The 18,635-nt window shown below is 43.9% G+C and overlaps 1 protein-coding gene across 3 annotated transcripts in view; it reads right to left on the bottom strand.

Moving 5' to 3' along the window:
- Positions 1–18,635, bottom strand: part of LOC129829262 (ATP-citrate synthase-like) — a 115,520-nt gene that overhangs the window by 44,979 nt on the left and 51,906 nt on the right. For all 3 annotated transcript variants that reach the window (XM_055890969.1, XM_055890971.1, XM_055890970.1), the window contains 5 exons: positions 16,593–16,761; positions 12,077–12,181; positions 11,709–11,905; positions 9,445–9,526; positions 7,233–7,343 (listed from right to left, as the gene is read on the bottom strand). In XM_055890969.1, the coding sequence (XP_055746944.1) occupies positions 7,233–7,343; positions 9,445–9,526; positions 11,709–11,905; positions 12,077–12,181; positions 16,593–16,761 (664 nt within the window). The remainder of the gene's footprint in view (positions 1–7,232; positions 7,344–9,444; positions 9,527–11,708; positions 11,906–12,076; positions 12,182–16,592; positions 16,762–18,635) is intronic.

The raw sequence follows: 18,635 nt of genomic DNA, 5'->3' as shown, positions 1-18,635 counted from the left end.
GCAGCCGATAGGTCTAGAAGGATGAGAGCAGAGGAGAGAGAGTTAGCTTTAGCAGTGCGGAGCGCCTCCGTGACACAGAGAAGAGCAGTCTCAGTTGAATGACTAGTCTTGAAACCTGACTGATTTGGATCAAGAAGGTCATTCTGAGAGAGATAGCAGGAGAGCTGGCCAAGGACGGCACGTTCAAGAGTTTTGGAGAGAAAAGAAAGAAGGGATACTGATCACCGATGACAATGAGAGCTGGCAGTGTGGTGCCAGGACAACAACCTCTACTTCAACATCAGCAAGACAAAAGGAGCTGATTGTGGACTACAGGAAATGGAGGCCAGTGTACGCACCCCATTCACATCGGTGGGGCTGTAGTGGAGCAGGTTGAGAACTTCAAGTTCCTTGGTGTCCACATCACTAAGGATCTATCATGGTCCAAACACACCAACACAGTCAAGAAGAGGGCACGGCAATGCCTCTTCCACTTCAGAAGGCTGAAAAGATTTGGCATAGGTCCTCCGATCAATAAAAAGTTTTACAGCTGTACCATTGAGAGCATCTTGACTGGCTGTGTCACCACTTGCTACGGCAACCGTTTGGCATCCGACCGCAAGACACTACAGAGGATAGTGCGTACAGCCCAGCACATCACTCGGGGTCGCGCTCCCTTACATCCAGGACCTCTATAGCAGGCGTTGTCAGAGGAATGCCCTAAAAAATACCAAAGTCATAGAGCGTTCCCTCTCCTACTGCACTGTCGTGTCTGGACAATCATTAAATGTGAAGACTTATTTTATCAAATCAATTCTGTAAATGTAATTATTATTACCGTAATTGCTGGACTATTAAGCGCACCTGAATATAAGCCGCACCCACTGAATTTTTATTTTATTTTTATTTTGTACATAAATAAGCCGCACGTGTCTATAAGCCGCAGGTGCCTACCGGTACATTGAAACAAATGAACTTTACACAGCCTTTAAACGAAACACGGCTTGTAACAAAAATAAAAAGGCTTTAACGAAACACGGCTTGTAACAAAAATAAATAGGCTTTAACGAAACAGGCTTGTAACATTTTTTTTTTTTTTAAATAGCAGTAAACAATAGCCTACCAAGAAAGTCCTTGGTCACCATCTTCCTCCTGTGCACTGAAACCACTGAAGTCATCTCCTTTGGTGTCGGAGTTGAATAGCCTCAGAATTGCTTCATCCGATGTTGGATCGTTTTCATTGCGCTCTCCTCACTTTCATCCGGAGGCAAACTCATCCAAGCCTCATTTTCTAGTTCGGGCCATCTGCTTTTCTTTCCTCTGAAAACTTTTGTTGTCTTTTTGCACTAAGTCAGTTTCTCACGCTGCTGTTTCCAACGTCTTATCATCGACTCATTAGGGCTCCCGTGCAGCAGCACTATTTCCTTTTTCAACAGCCAGATCGATCGCCTTCAAATTGAAAGCTGCATCATATGCATTTCTCCGTGTCTTTGCCATGATGAGGGTGACAAAATGACTACCGTAATCAGAATGATGGAAAGTTTGAGCGCGCTCGATTTACGTCACATTATGTGACGGTGCTCAGTTTTTTGGCGGCATGAATTTGTGAAAGCGGGAAAAATCCATAAATTAGCCGCGTCATTGTATAAAGCGCAAGGTTCATAGCGTGGGAAAAAAGTAGCGGCTTATAGTCCGGAAATTACGGTAAGTAATTAAACCAATCAGGTAAACTTGAATTAACTAGGATGTTGGGGCACCACGGGAAAATGTTTAGAGTCTCCATTTCCCGAATCGACTCATCAGATACTGTCATATCTAATCGATTAGTCTCCTATTAATGTATCATTATTACCTCATCAGTTCTCATTACTGAACGTCGCAAACCCATGGATATCTGCACAAACCCTAGCCTAAATGATGAATCAGCGATACACAAATTGGCTTAATTATTTACTAACTAAATTATCACAGAAATACAAAAAACAAACAGTAGATATTGGTTACTAACACATTGTCCTTAGTGGGCTAAAATCGGTATGACGGCTTAGTAGACAAAGGAAAGGGGGTGTGGACCGCTCAAGAGCAGGAAACTCAGAAATGTCTATGAGTGTAGTTATCAGCTAACACTTTATATGAATGACCGCTTATTCGAAAAGAAATGGCAATTTACATATTTACGAGTGTATGTCTTGTTGTCTCTCTGTCTCTGTCTCTCTGTGGTCACCGGTCCGTCTGCTGGAGAGTCAATCGACAGAAAGTCTGGTTGTGTGGCTCAGTTGGTAGAGCATGGCGCTTGCAACGCCAGGGTTGTGGGTTCAATTCCCACGGGGGACCAGGGTTCAATTCCCACGGGGGGAGCAGGATGAATATGTATGAACATGTATGAACATGTATGTATGAACTTTCCAAATTGTAAGTCGCTCTGGATAAGAGCGTCTGCTAAATGACTTAAATGTAATGTAAATGTGTTCATAATGGATACGTCAGGCGTACGTACCCATGGTTGTCGCATAGACAAATGTTTCATGCGGTTGTCGGTATTCTTGTCCTAGACTTACAGTGGTTCCTCCTTTAAAAGGTGCGAGCTTACGCTTTTAACCTCTCTGGATATCCCAGAGAGGTTAAAAGTGGTGTAGGTCTTATTTAAAGAGCATATTGAAGTTAGAAGCAGTAGGATTTGAAGCAATAGCCAACAACTATTTTGGCACCGTTTCGCACTGCTCTGAGAGAAGCATGAGGACTGGTCTTGATAAATCAATGAGATTTACATTTTTCATTGAAACTCTGTTTGGGTATTAGTTAGACTAGAATTTGAAAATTAGGGTGTAGAAACGTTATGTCTTAGTGTAACCTTTAACTAGGCAAGTCAGTTTTGAACAAATTCTTATTTATAAGGACAGGCTACTCTTTACTCCCCATCAGGGAATTGAAGCCCGGTATCGTATCCCGCATGTCCGCAGGACACAAAGCTGTCCAGTACTTATATATCCTCTCATGTTGTCCTGGTTTCCAATGGTTTGCAGAAGAGGATGCCTTCCTTAATTGACCCCCAATAAACATAATGGACATGTGCCAGGCCCGCCACGTCTGTTGACGCATACAGTTGAAGTCGGAAGTTTACATGCACTTAGGTAGGAGTCATTAAAATGTGTTTTTCAACCACTCCACAAATTTCATGTTAACAAACTATAGTTTTGGCAATTCGGTGAGGACATCTACTTTGTGCATGACACAAGCCATTTTTCCAACAATTGTTTACAGATTATTTCATTGTATCACAATTCCTGTGCCTTTAAACAGCTTGGAAAATTCCTGAAAATTATGTCATGGCTTTAGAAGCTTCTGATAGGATAATTGACATAATTTGAGTCAATTGGAGGTGTGCCTGTGGATGTATTTCAAGGCCGACCTTCCAACTCAGTGCCTCTTTGCTTGACATCGTGGGAAAAAGAGCCAAGACCTCATAAAAAAAATTGTAGACCTCCACAAGTCTGGTTCATCCTTGAGAGCAATTTCCAAACGCCTTAAGGTACCACGTTCATCTGTACAAACACCACGGGACCACGCAGCCGTCATACCGCTCAGAAAGGAGACGCATTCTGTCTCCTAGAGATTAACGTAATTTGGTGCGAAAAGTGCAAATCAATCCCACAAAAACAGCAAAGGACGTTGTGAAGATGCTGGAGGAAGCAGGTACAAAAGTATCTAATATCCGACATAACCTGAAAGGCCACTCAGCAAGGAAGAAGCCACTGCTCCAAAACCGCCATAAAAAAGCCAGACCACGGTTTGCTTTGCACATGGGGAAAAAATAGTATTTTTTTGAGAAATGTCCTCTGGTCTGATGAAACAAAAATAGAACTGTTTGGCCATAATGACCATTGTTATGTTTGGAGGAAAAAGGTGGAGGCTTGCAAGCTGAAGAACACCATGCCAAACGTGAAGCACGGGGGTGCTAGCATCATGTTGTGGGGGTGCTTTGCTGCAGGAGGGGGACTGGTGCACCTCACAAAATCGATGGCATCATCAGGAATAAAAATTATGTGGATATATTGAAGCAACATCTCAAAACATCAGTCAGGAAGTTAAAGCTTGGTGGCAAATGGGTCTTCCAAATGGACAATGACCCCAAGAATACTTCCAAAGTTGTGGCAAAATGGCTTAAGGACAACACAGTCAAGGTATTGGAGTGGCCATCACAAAGCCCTGACCTCAATCCTATAGAAAATATGTGGGCATATCTGAAAAAGCGTGTACGAGCAAGGAGGCCTACAAACCTGACGCAGTTACACCAGCTCTGTCAGGAGGAATGGAACAACATTCACCCAACTTATTGTGGGAAGCTTGTGGAAGGCTACCCGAAATGTTTGACCCAAGTTAAACAATGTAAAGGCAATGCTACCAAATATGAATTGAGTGTATGTAAACTTCTGACCCACTGGGAATGTGATGAAAGAAATAAAAGCTGAAATAAATCATTCTACTATTATTCTGACATTTCACATTCTTAAAATAAAGTGGTGATCATAACTGATTTAAAACAGGGAATTTTTACTTGGATTAAACGTTTGGAATTGTGAAAAACTGAGTTTAAATGTGTTTGGCTAAGGTGTATGTAAACTTCCAACTTCAACTGTATAATTCACTGGCTTGTACGGAAAGTAGTAATTTTTAAAAACATCTCCTGCCATTTCACTGACGAGTTGTGAAACAGTGTTGTTTGATTAAGTCTGTCTGTATAGTTTTTTTAGGCGTTTTCTCCAGAATTGTCCCAGCCATATCCGTGGCAGCAGGAAGAATTAAGTCCTCCACAATTGTATGGGGCTTGCCTGTCCTAGCCACTGGTAGCTCACCATATAAGACGCTTCTAGCCCCTTCTTATTAATGGTATCTGTTGCTTTTATACATGTCTTACTACTCAAAAGTCGTCTTCATTCTCGCTCAAAAAACTCACGTGGCTTATTTTTCTAATTGTCATGTTTCGTTTCTAAATGTCTGCGCAAGAGTATGATATAGCCATTTACTGACATTCAGAAGTTCAGCACTCAGGGCTTTCAACCACATTGTTGTCTTTGTTGGGAAACCAACAGTGCAGAATCATCTAAAGAGGAAAAGGTCACATGTACAGGCAAATTTCAAATAATTTATATACAACAAAGTGTACCCAGCACACTCCCTTGGGTTACCCCCCCCCCCCCCCAGTTAAAGGTTTTGGGTTTAGACCGGGTCCCATCCACCATTCGTTTTCATCCTTACAGATAAGAGCTAACCCATTTCATAGCTAAGTTGTTAAAGCCCATGGCTTAGTTTTAAAAACAGAATCTCATGATGCACTGTATCAAATGCCTTTTGGAGATCTAACATATACTAGGCAAGTGTCGGTGGAATGGGATTTCCAAAAGCCAGATTTGAGCTCATGTAGTAGGTTATGTAAGGAAATATAAATGTAAATCTGCTCGAACATAATCTTTTCCATGACCTTCGATGGAATGAGACAGGCCGATAGTTTCCATGATCCAGCATATTCCATTTTTACCCTTGCACGTTTTAGTTCACTGGGAAAAATCCCTAGTTATATGTACATATTTACCTCAATTACCTGGTAACCCTGCACATCGACTCAGTACTGGTACCCCTTGTATATAGCCAAGTTATCATTACTCAGTGGGTGTTTCTTAAAATGCGTATTACCGTGCTCCAAGCACGCAAATGATAGCACAGGAGGGTGGGAGTATGCGTCTAATTCAAAGTATGCGAAACATAGCACGGAGGGCACTTCTTGAATGCGTACTCAGTTTGTACATATTTCTAAGCATGCATCGATGCAAGCTTCAATGGACAGTATACAAATAAATGACAACCACGTAAAAAATTACACAGCATTTCTTGAAATCAAAAAAAGGTGGCCATTATTTGAGCTGAAGTGAGAGAAAATACAATCTGACTTCCAAATTACTATGTTGCCTGACTACAATATTAAAAATTATGTTTAGCTACATTATTACAATTCACATATAGCTAGCTGATAGTTCTGAAGTAAAATGTTTACTTGTGTATATCTTGTATCTTCTCTATTGCCATTGTCCTGGCTGGAAGAAGGTTCAGTGAATGGTTAAGTCACTAGGGCTAACTGGCTAGCTAGCTAGCCACAAAGAACAGTTAGATAGCTACTCACAGAGAAGGTGGTTCAGTGAATGGGGAGAAACACATAGTGTATCTAATATTAGATGTTTTATTTTTTCAATTTTTTCTCTATACCGAGTGGTGGTGCCTTTGGCCAATGGTCTCTGACCGCAAATTTTAGAGGTCCTCCTCTTGGCCGGCAGAGACTAGATTTTAGTGTTTTAATGTATATTTTCTGCAATTCTTTACATTTTGCCATGCGGCTTAGAGAAAATGTGCAGTTTTAAAGCTAATTTCCTGCAATTCTACACATTTTGTCATGGCTTAGCCGTGATCTTATACCATCTGAGTAACATGTTATTTATTTATTTTATATTCTCCCTGACTGTCTAGTTTTTCTTTTGGTGTTAGTTCTCAAGGATGATCTTATTTAAAAAAATATATATATAACACTGAAGACATTTTACCATATTTGTTGGGTACCATGTTGTCAGCTGGCCAACAAGTCGTTTAAAACGGCCTGCGAAATGGTTTATAAAAATACATAACATGTACACCAATTTGCGGTAGAATGCGGTTTGGGTGAGAAATTTGTGGTTTTCAGTTATGTAAAGGCGCATGTATGACTGTCATTGTGCTTCTCCTCTATGGTAGTGGCACTCAGAGGCTTACGTGACAGCGAAGCCTAGTCAGACTGGCCTGCTGGTTCTTACAGACGAAATGAAATCTACGCAACATCTTCGCTCGCGTTGCGAGCCCCTCCAATAATTAAACACATTTAACAACAGAAACCCCATCACTGTCTGCACACCCCAGCTCGCCATTACGGCTAAATAACATTTTAAAACTGATGGAGATGCGCAGAAAGAATGGAGAGAGAGAAGCAGCAGAGTAGGCTAGGCTAATTGCTGGTAAGGGGATGCGTTTGGCTGCTCACAGCTGTCACACGTGATATTGGATGAAGCACTCATTGCTCAATGGGTGTACACTCTCACTTTCATCAGACCCCACCCCTCTCCCAGAAACGTATTTTTTTTACCGATCTACGTGATTCACGATTCACCTTAAAGTGGCGAGTTTGATTCCCTGATAAGTTCTCCCTAGACACATTACCAAACCAGCCGACTGACCTCCGAGGAGAACATGGTGGCACAGGTTCCTATACACCAGCACACCACCGGCTTGGTTATCCTGCCGTCCTTGATGCCTTGACAGATCTTATACTCTTCTGTGCCTCCGATCTACACAAGGAAAGGGAGAGAGAAGAGAGAGAGGGGGGTGTTAATTTAGGGTATTTTGTAAATAGATATAAATCTTGAGGATAATTGACAAAATCTAATAGAAATATATTTCAAATATAAACATTGTAAATTTTGTTTCATGAAATTGGATGATATTTGGATGAAACCATACCAAAGTATGATGATCAAAATATGAAAAAGTATCAAGTTTGATCATAAATGTATTGGTCTGTACCCTCCCCCATGTCAAACGCTTGGATTCAGGAAGTGGGATTATTAAGAGAATAAAATAAAAAAAATCACTAACTAATTTTAATACACCAATGGTAACATGACATTATTTTATAAGTTCCGCTGTGTAACCAACATCGGAGAAAGCGTGTTTGCAGAGGGCCGTGGTTAATATACAGTGCCTTCCGAAAGTATTCACACCCCTCGACTTTTTCCATGTTCTACAGCCTGAATTTAAGATGGATTAAAATAGAGATTTTTTTGTCACTGGCCTACAACCAATACGTCATATCATCAAAGGGGAATTATGGCAAGCACAAATAAGTCCAGGAGTAAAAATGTGCTTAACAAGTCACAAATTGCATGGACTCACTGTGTGCAATAATAGTGTTTAACATGATTTTTGATGAATTGATCTCTGTACCCCACACATACAATTATCTGTAAAGGTCTCTCAGTCGAACAGTGAGTTTCAAACACAAAGACCAGGGATAATAATAAAGCAGACATTGAATATCCCTTTGAGCATGGTGAAGTTATTAATTACACACTTTGGATTGTGTATCAATACACCCAGTCGCTACAAAGATACAGGCGTCCTTCCTAACTCAAGTTGCCAGAGAGGAAGGATTTCACCAGTAGGCCAACAGTTAGAGTTTAATGGCTGTGATAGGAGAAAACTGAGGATGGATCAACAACATTATAGTTACTCCACAATACTAACCTAAGTGACAAAGTAAAAAGAAGGACGCCTGTACAGAATAAAAATATCCCAAAACATGCATCCTGTTTGCAACGAGGCACAAAATAATACTGCAAAAAATGTGGCAAAACTATTAATAAGGATCCGCCCCTTTTTTTCAATTTTAAACTGAAATGACATACCCAAAACTAACTGCCTGTAGCTCAGGTCCTGAGGCAAGGATATGCATATTCTTGATACCATTTGAAAGGAAACACTTTGAAGTTAGTGGAAATGTGAAATGAAAGGAGGATAATAACACATTAGATCTGGTAAAAGATAAAGAAAAAAACATGTCTATTTTTTGTACCATCATCTTTGAAATGCAAGAGAAAGTCCATAATTTATTATTCCAGCCAAGGCACAACTTAGATTTTGGCTAATAGATGGTAGCAGTGTATGTGCAAAGTTTCAGACTGAGCCAATGAACCATTACATTTCTGTTCAAAATGTTGTATCAAGACTGCCCAAATGTGCCTAATTGGTTTATTCATCACTTTTCAAGTTCATAACTGTGCACTCTCCTCAAACAACAGCATGGTATTATTTCACTGTAATAGCTACTGTAAATTGGACAGTGCAGTTCGATGAACAAGAATTTAAGCTTTCTGCCAATATCAGATCTGTCTATGTCCTGGGAAATATTACTTTCAACCTGTGCGTTATATAGCGAGTGCGCTCACTATGGTATTGGCACGTGCGCTCTAGCCAACAGCTTGCGAGTAAAGTACATGTCGCAAGGAACATTTTGGATGGAAACCTGGCTATTGATGCAATTTCAATGTTGTTTGAGATGCTTTGTGTATCACCAAATTTGCTTGAGACGATTTTACTGTCAGCATTTGACTCACTGCATCGACATAGGCCTTGCAAAGAGCTGTCAGTCAAGGCAACCACCCAACTCAACCTGTCTTTTCAAACTTCCTGGTAGTTAGCCATAAGAGAAAGTACCTTTTCTCAAATTTTGAGCATTTCTATCCCCCCAAAAATATTATGGGTGATATTTTAGTCCCTCAAAAAGCTATTTTAACTGAAAATGAGAATGACTGTTCTGGACCTGTAAGACATTATTCAGCTATTAGAAGCAACGCTGGTAAAACAAGTTGGTAGTGCCAATAAAAGGCTCACCTCTCCAAGCATCACGATCATCTTCACTTCTGGAGTGTCCTGGTAGCGGAGCACATGGTCCATGAACGTTGAGCCTGGATACCTACAGGTCAATGCAAATGGTGCTTTAGTAGAGGAACTTGTTTTAAAGAAAAAGAAGAAGTTATTAGATTATCATCGAGACCAGGATGTCTTGCTCCCAGACAGACTAAACAACTTCTTTGCTCGCTTTGAGGACAATACAGTGCCAATGACACGGCCCGCTACCAAAACCTGGACTCTCCTTCACTGCAGCCGACGTGAGTAAAACATTTAAACGTGTTAACCCTCGCAAGGCTGCAGGCCCAGGCCCATACCAGCTGGCTGGTGTGTTTACGGACATATTCAATCATTCCTTATCCCAATCTGCTGTTCCCACATGCTTCAAGAGGGCCACCATTGTCTCTGTTCCAAAGAAAGCTAAGGTAACTGAGCTAAACGACTTCCGCCCCGTAGCACTCACTTCCGTCATCATGAAGCGCTTTGAGAGACTAGTCAAGGACCATATCACCTCCACCCTACCTAACACCCTAGACCCACTCCAATTTGCTTACGGCTCCAATAGGTCCACAGACGATGCAATCGCAACCACACAGCCCTAACCCATCTGGACAAGAGGAATACCTATGTGAGAATGCTGTTCATCGACTATAGCTCAGCATTTAACACCATAGTACCCTCCAAACTCGTCATCAACCTCGAGACCCTGGGTCTCGACCCCGCCCTGTGCAACTGAGTACTGGACTTCCTGATGGGCTGCCCCCAGGTGGTGAGGATAGGTAACAACATCTCCACCCCGCTGATCCTCAACACTGGGGCCCCACAAGGGTGCGTTCTGAGCCCTCTCCTGTACTCCTTGTTCACCCACGACTGCGTGGCCATGCACGCCTCCAACTCAATCATCAAGTTTGCAGACGACACTACAGTGGTAGGCTTGATTACCAACAACAACGAGACGGCCTACAGGGAGGAGGTGAGGGCCCTCGGAGTGTGGTGTCAGGAAAATAACCTCACACTCAATGACAACAAAACAAAGGAGATGATTGTGGACTTCAGGAAACAGCAGAGGGAGTACCCCCCTATCCACATCGACGGGACAGTAGTTTAGAGGGTAGTAAGTTTTAAGTTCCTCGGCGGACACATCACGGACAAACTGAATTGGTCCACCCACACAGACAGCGTTGTGAAGAAGGCGCAGCAGCCTCTTCAACCTCAGGAGGCTGAAGAAATTCGGCTTGTCACCAAAAGCACTCAAGCTTCTACAGATGCACAATCAAGAGCATCCTGTCGGGCTGTATGACCGCCTGGTACGGCAACTGCTCCGCCCACAACCGTTAGGCTCTTCTGATGGTAGTGAGGTCTGCACAACGCATCACCGGGGGCAAACTACCCGCCCTCCAGGACACGTACACCACCCGATGTCACAGGAAGGCCATAAAGATCATCAAGGACAACAACCACCCGAGCCACTGCCTGTTTACCCCGCTATCATCCAGAAGGCGAGGTCAGTACAGGTGCAGTACAGGGACCGAGAGACTGAAAAACAGCTTCTATCTCAAGGCCATCGGACTGTTAAACAGCCACCACTAACATTGAGTGGCTGCTGCCAACATACTGACTCAACTCTAGCCACTTTAATAATGTAAAACATGTATCACTAGCCACTTTAAACAATGCCACTTAATATAATGTTTACATACCCTACATTACTCATCTCATATGTGTATACTGTACTCGATACAATCTACTGCATCTTGCCTATGCCGTTCTGTACCATCACTCATTCATATATTTTTATGTACATATTCTTCATTCCTTTATACTTGTGTGTATAAGGTAGCTGTTGTGAAACTGTTAGGTTAGATTACTCGTTGGTTATTACTGCATTGTCAGAACTAGAAGCACAAGCATTTCACTACACTTGCATTAACATCTGCTAATCATGTGTATGTGACAAATACAATTTGATTACATAACCACCATACTATTATAGTAAAAACTTTGGCTTCTATTGACAAAGCTTCTCAGAGTAGGAGTGCTGATCTAGGATCAGGTCCCACCTAAATCATTATCATTTTAAAGGCAAAACCTATCGTAGATCAGTACTCCTGCTCTGAGATGCTTTGAGAATACATGCCCTGGATGATAGCTCCAGTGAAATAAAGTGGATCCCTTCATCCCTATTGGACTGGATTCTCTAGTTCGCCATTTGCCCTATGACCTCTCCTCTTCCTAATCTTCCTCACCGGTCACCTCCGATGGCCACGCCCTCGTAGACGCCATCTGTAGTGTGGGAGACGATGTTGTTGAGCTCGTTGGACATGCCTCCTGAGCGAGACACGTAGGCCACGCTGCCTGGCCGGTACAGATTGGAGGCCAAGATGTTGTCCAGCATTCCGCCCGTGTTCCCGATCTTGAAGCAGCCGGGTTTGATGCCTCCCACCTGGTTAGAACACATAGAGGAGTGATGAGGTTAGGCATGGGTTGTGATGCTCTCTTCAGGGACCAGCGATGTCAGTGAGACACAATGACAAACACACATGTTAATGCTCACAAACAGTAAAATGCAGCCATATTCTGTTTCAATATCGCATGTTATTAGTGGAGTGCTTACCGTGGCTGGGCCGATGATTGTGACGCCGTTCTCATCTGCCCTCTTGATCAGCTTCCTTGTCTGGGCTTCAGGGATGCCCTCAGCTATGATCGCAATGGTGTGGATCTGGAGTAACAAAAGTAAATTCATTATTAAGATCATTCGAACAAGTAAGGTCAACATGTCCTTGAATGACAAGGGACATAACTGCTTGGTCTAAGACATTGGCCATAAACAGCTTTCTATTTTGCTAATAGTATTTATGCACCTTTTACGTCAAATTAGTGTTGTTAATATTAACCTTACTCACCACCAGCAAATCTACGTTAACAGTCAGTACCAATAAACTAGAAAACCTCAGCTATTATGGTTGAAGGTTGACAGTTACTTCTTGTGTCAGAGTAGGTGATATAACTCTGCAAGGCTACGTTAGCTTCTACAAGAACCATCGATACACATGTATATCCTTGGATGTGGAGTTTGACTATTTTTCATTATAAGGCTACCCCCCAGCCTATCGCCGACAAGGGAAGCCATAACTTGAGAAAAAGCTTAATAAATAGATTACATTACATTACATTTAAGTCATTTAGCAGACGCTCTTATCCAGAGCGACTTACAAATTGGTGCATTCACCTTATGATATCCAGTGGAACAACCACTTTACAATAGTGCATCTAACTCTTTTAAGGGGGGGGGGGGTTAGAAGGATTACTTTATCCTATCCTTGGTATTCCTTAAAGAGGTGGGGTTTCAGGTGTCTCCGGAAGGTGGTGATTGACTCCGCTGACCTGGCGTCGTGAGGGAGTTTGTTCCACCATTGGGGTGCCAGAGCAGCGAACAGTTTTGACTGGGCTGAGCGGGAACTGTACTTCCTCAGAGGTAGGGAGGCGAGCAGGCCAGAGGTGGATGAACGCAGTGCCCTTGTTTGGGTGTAGGGCCTGATCAGAGCCTGAAGGTACGGAGGTGCCGTTCCCCTCACAGCTCCGTAGGCAAGCACCATGGTCTTGTAGCGGATGCGAGCTTCAACTGGAAGCCAGTGGAGAGAGCGGAGGAGCGGGGTGACGTGAGAGAACTTGGGAAAGTTGAACACCAGACGGGCTGCGGCGTTCTGAATGAGTTGTAGGGGTTTAATGGCACAGGCAGGGAGCCCAGCCAACAGCGAGTTGCAGTAATCCAGACGGGAGATGACAAGTGCCTGGATTAGGACCTGCGCCGCTTCCTGCGTGAGGCAGGGTCGTACTCTGCGAATGTTGTAGAGCATGAACCTACAGGAACGGGTCACCGCCTTGATGTTAGTTGAGAACGACAGGGTGTTGTCCAGGATCACGCCAAGGTTCTTAGCACTCTGGGAGGAGGACACAATGGAGTTGTCAACCGTGATGGCGAGATCATGGAACGGGCAGTCCTTCCCCGGGAGGAAGAGCAGCTCCGTCTTGCCGAGGTTCAGCTTGAGGTGGTGATCCGTCATCCACACTGATATGTCTGCCAGACATGCAGAGATGCGATTCACCACCTGGTTATCAGAGGGGGGAAAGGAGAAGATTAATTGTGTGACGTCTGCATAGCAATGATAGGAGAGACCATGTGAGGATATGACAGAGCCAAGTGACTTGGTGTATAGCGAGAATAGGAGAGGGCCTAGAACAGAGCCCTGGGGGACACCAGTGGTGAGAGCACGTGGTGCGGAGACAGATTCTCGCCACGCCACCTGGTAGGAGCGACCTGTCAGGTAGGACGCAATCCAAGCGTGGGCCGCGCCGGAGATGCCCAGCTCGGAGAGGGTGGAGAGGAGGATCTGATGGTTCACAGTATCAAAGGCAGCCGATAGGTCTAGAAGGATGAGAGCAGAGGAGAGAGAGTTAGCTTTAGCAGTGCGGAGCGCCTCCGTGACACAGAGAAGAGCAGTCTCAGTTGAATGACTAGTCTTGAAACCTGACTGATTTGGATCAAGAAGGTCATTCTGAGAGAGATAGCAGGAGAGCTGGCCAAGGACGGCACGTTCAAGAGTTTTGGAGAGAAAAGAAAGAAGGGATACTGGTCTGTAGTTGTTGACATCGGAGGGATCGAGTGTAGGTTTTTTCAGAAGGGGTGCAACTCTCGCTCTCTTGAAGACGGAAGGGACGTAGCCAGCGGTCAAGGATGAGTTGATGAGCGAGATGAGGTAAGGGAGAAGGTCTCCGGAAATGGTCTGGAGAAGAGAGGAGGGGATAGGGTCAAGCGGGCAGGTTGTTGGGCGGCCGGCCGTCACAAGACGCGAGATTTCATCTGGAGAGAGAGGGGAGAAAGAGGTCAAAGCACAGGGTAGGGCAGTGTGAGCAGAACCAGCGGTGTCGTTTGACTTAGCAAACGAGGATCGGATGTCATCGACCTTCTTTTCAAAATGGTTGACGAAGTCATCAGCAGAGAGGGAGGAGGGGGGAGGAGGGGGAGGAGGATTCAGGAGGGAGGAGAAGGTGGCAAAGAGCTTCCTAGGGTTAGAGGCAGATGCTTGGAATTTAGAGTGGTAGAAATTGGCTTTAGCAGCAGAGACAGAAGAGGAGAAGGTAGAGAGGAGGGAGTGAAAGGATGCCAGGTCCGCAGGGAGGCGAGTTTTCCTCCATTTCCGCTCGGCTGCCCGGAGCCCTGTTCTGTGAGCTCGCAATGAGTCGTCGAGCCACGGAGCAGGAGGGGAGGACCGAGCCGGCCTGGAGGATAGGGGACATAGAGAGTTAAAGGATGCAGAAAGGGAGGAGAGGAGGGTTGAGGAGGCAGAATCAGGAGATAGGTTGGAGAAGGTTTGAGCAGAGGGAAGAGATGATAGGATGGAAGAGGAGAGAGTAGCGGGGGAGAGAGAGCGAAGGTTGGGACGGCGCGATACCATCCGAGTAGGGGCAGTGTGGGAAGTGTTGGATGAGAGCGAGAGGGAAAAGGATACAAGGTAGTGGTCGGAGACTTGGAGGGGAGTTGCAATGAGATTAGTGGAAGAACAGCATCTAGTAAAGATGAGGTCAAGCGTATTGCCTGCCTTGTGAGTAGGGGGGGAAGGTGAGAGGGTGAGGTCAAAAGAGGAGAGGAGTGGAAAGAAGGAGGCAGAGAGGAATGAGTCAAAGGTAGACATGGGGAGGTTAAAGTCACCCAGAACTGTGAGAGGTGAGCCATCCTCAGGAAAGGAACTTATCAGGGCGTCAAGCTCATTGATGAACTCTCCAAGGGAACCTGGAGGGCGATAAATGATAAGGATGTTAAGCTTGAAAGGGCTGGTAACTGTGACAGCATGGAATTCAAAGGAGGCGATAGACAGATGGGTCAGGGGAGAAAGAGAGAATGTCCACTTGGGAGAGATGAGGATCCCAGTGCCACCACCCCGCTGACCAGAAGCTCTCGGGGTGTGCGAGAACACGTGGGCAGACGAGGAGAGAGCAGTAGGAGTAGCAGTGTTATCAGTGGTAATCCATGTTTCCGTCAGTGCCAAGAAGTCGAGGGACTGGAGGGAAGCATAGGCTGAGATGAACTCTGCCTTGTTGGCCGCAGATCGGCAGTTCCAGAGGCTGCCTGAGACCTGGAACTCCACGTGGGTCGTGCGCGCTGGGACCACCAGGTTAGAGTAGCAGCGGCCACGCGGTGTGAAGCGTTTGTATGGTCTGTGCAGAGAGGAGAGAACAGGGATAGACAGACACATAGTTGACAGGCTACAGAAGAGGCTACGCTAATGCAAAGGAGATTGGAATGACAAGTGGACTACACGTCTCGAATGTTCAGAAAGTTAAGCTTACGTTGCAAAAAATCTTATTGACTAAAATGATATAGTACTGCTGGCTGGTGAAATAGGCTAGCTAGCAGTGGCTGCGTTGTTGACTTTGTTTGAAAGTGTAGCTGGCTAGGTAACCTCTAACTGGCTAGGTAACCTCGACAATTACTCTAGACTACACAATTATCTTGGATACAAAGACGGCTATGTAGCCAGCTAAGATCAAACAAATCAAACTGTTGTACTGTAATGAAATGAAATGTTATACTACCTGTGGAGCAAAGCGGAATGCAACTACTCGCTCCAACCCGGAAGTGCGTATCGTAGAGGGAGAGGCAATAGAAGTGTTGTTTCTTGTATTATTGTCTTTTGTGTCTTTAGAGGACTGCTTCACCTTAATGTCCCTTTTCCCCCCTTTCCCTTTTCTTCTGTCCTTATTTTGTCCCTTCTTTGTCCCTTCTTCTCTTCTGCCAACTAGACACTCCTTGTTAGCTAGCTAGCTTCTTCCAGGAATGTCCCTAGCAACTGCCTAGCAACAGGTAAACAACTTAGCTAGCTAAGAAAACGATATAATTTTATGAAAAAATAGTTACTTTTTCAAAAGCCTTTCTTCTTTGTTTGCTGCTTGTTTGGTCTCCTATTCAGTTTGCAGTTTTCTTTTGATTTTCTTCGATGTACTTTACTCTAAAAAAACATTTAAATTTCAATATTTGTAGGAGCTCATCTTTTCAGCTGCTGCTGCTTAATTTGGAACTCCGGAACACAATAGAATAGAAACATAGAAACATTAAACAAAATAAGCCGTACCTGTGAGTACTGCATGGTTTCCATGGTGCTGTCAAAGGCGGAGCGTAGCGAGGCAAAGCTTATAAGCACGTCCACTTCGGGGTGCTTTTTCATGGCGTCGGCCATGTTCTTATAAACAGGAATCAGGATCTCCTTGTGGCCCCAGTAGAACTTCTGCTTGTGATCCCCGCTGAGAACAGTCACACATAGCTACATTAATAAACACACCAATTATTACCAGTCTGATCACAAACATTATTATTCAAATGACTTCAACTGGATTAACAATTAGTATTCTAAGCATATATTCTTTCAGTTCATTAGAGTCCATTTTGGATTTGGAAACAAAGATGGATTACCAAGTGCATTAGTAATTAGTCTGGTTGATGCGGGAGATGTGACTAGAATACACGTAGGAACTCCTTCAAAACGGTTGGAAAAGCATTCATAAAAGGCAAAGGGTGACTACATTTTTACATTTACATTTTTAGTCATTTAGCAGACGCTCTTATCCAGAGCGACTTACAGTAGAGTGCATACATTTTATTACATTTTTTACATACTGAGACAAGGATATCCCTACCGGCCAATCCCTCCCTAACCCCTAACCCGGACGACGCTATGCCAATTGTGCGTCGCCCCACGGACCTCCCGGTTGCGCCCGGCTGCGACAGAGACTGGGCGTGAACCCAGAGACTCTGGTGGCGCAGCTAGCACTGCGATGCAGTGCCCTAGACCACTGCGCCACCCGGGAGACTACTTTGATGAATCTCAAATATATTTTGATTTAACACTTTTTTGGTTACTACATGATTCCATGTGTGTTATTCCATAGTTTATGTCTTCACTATAATTCTACAATGTAGAAAATAGAAATAAAGAAAAACCCTGCAATGAGTAGGTGTGTGTCAACTTTTGACTGGTACTATGTATTAACGTACGATGATAAAAAATTGTAGTAAAGCCACGAGACGTGAATGGCCAACATTTCACTCAAACATAGGATTAGATTCTCTCTTGCTTCAGCTCAAAAATAGCGGCCATACTTTGGAATAGCATGACCAATATCTCCACTCTGATTGGAGGATTCCTACAAATTGCACACTAGGTGGCGCTGCCGATCAAGTTTCCCCAGATAATAAAGGCCATGACAATTTTTGCGGGGTGATATTGCCACACAATGTTGCCAGCCCAGCAGTGGTTACTGCAACTATTTGATATTGAAAATGAGCAGCTTTTTATTATCTGGGGAATCCCGATCGGCAGTGCCACCTAGTGGGCAATTTTTAGGAATCCTCCAATCAGAGCGCAGAAACATGCCGACCGTTTTTGAGCTAAGTGAGAGAAAATCAACACCTATGTTGGAGTGAAATGTTGCCCATCTCATATGTGGCTTCACTATAATATGTTATCATTATATGTTACACACACACATACCTACCATTGCATACAGTGTTCAGTTTGTAATGTTCAACTGCCGAAAATATCCACAGTGGTGCGCATGCTAATCGATTAGCTTGCTACCTGAAAGCCATGCTAAGTCAATGGGACAAACAGGCTAATTCACAAGCTAGCTAAATCCCTTTTGTGTTTTAGTTCGTTTTTTTGTACGTTTAACTAGCTGGCTAGCTTGATGAATACCGTTTGCTAAATCTATTCATCCTTGGCTGTAATTTGTATAAACCTTGCTGTCTCTGATATTTGCAACATTGTTTCAATAGGGCTTGGGAGTCGGAACTAGACAGGCAGGCAGCTTTTCTCAGCCGGTCAAAATCTGGCATAATTTGTATGGATATATACAAAGAAAAGTCAAACGAATTCAAGTGCAGCTAGATTGCATACTTTTTCCCCCTTTTATCTTTGACCATCATTCTCTTTCTGACACAGCAACTCCACTCCCACTTGTCTCCAATTCCACATACCAACCCTCAGCCCATCCCATCCATCTCTGCTGGCCACCCACTTCGGATTTCTACGCAACTTTCTATCTTTCAACTATGCGACGTACAATTTCTAATCTAATCGAATAGAATCCACAGATTGCGAGTTGATGATAAATACTTA

This window comes from Salvelinus fontinalis, chromosome 30, assembly GCF_029448725.1.
Source record: "Salvelinus fontinalis isolate EN_2023a chromosome 30, ASM2944872v1, whole genome shotgun sequence".
Lineage (NCBI taxonomy): Eukaryota > Metazoa > Chordata > Actinopteri > Salmoniformes > Salmonidae > Salvelinus > Salvelinus fontinalis.
Note: the sequence above shows the minus strand (reverse complement) of the source record. Positions and strands in the feature narration are given on the sequence as shown.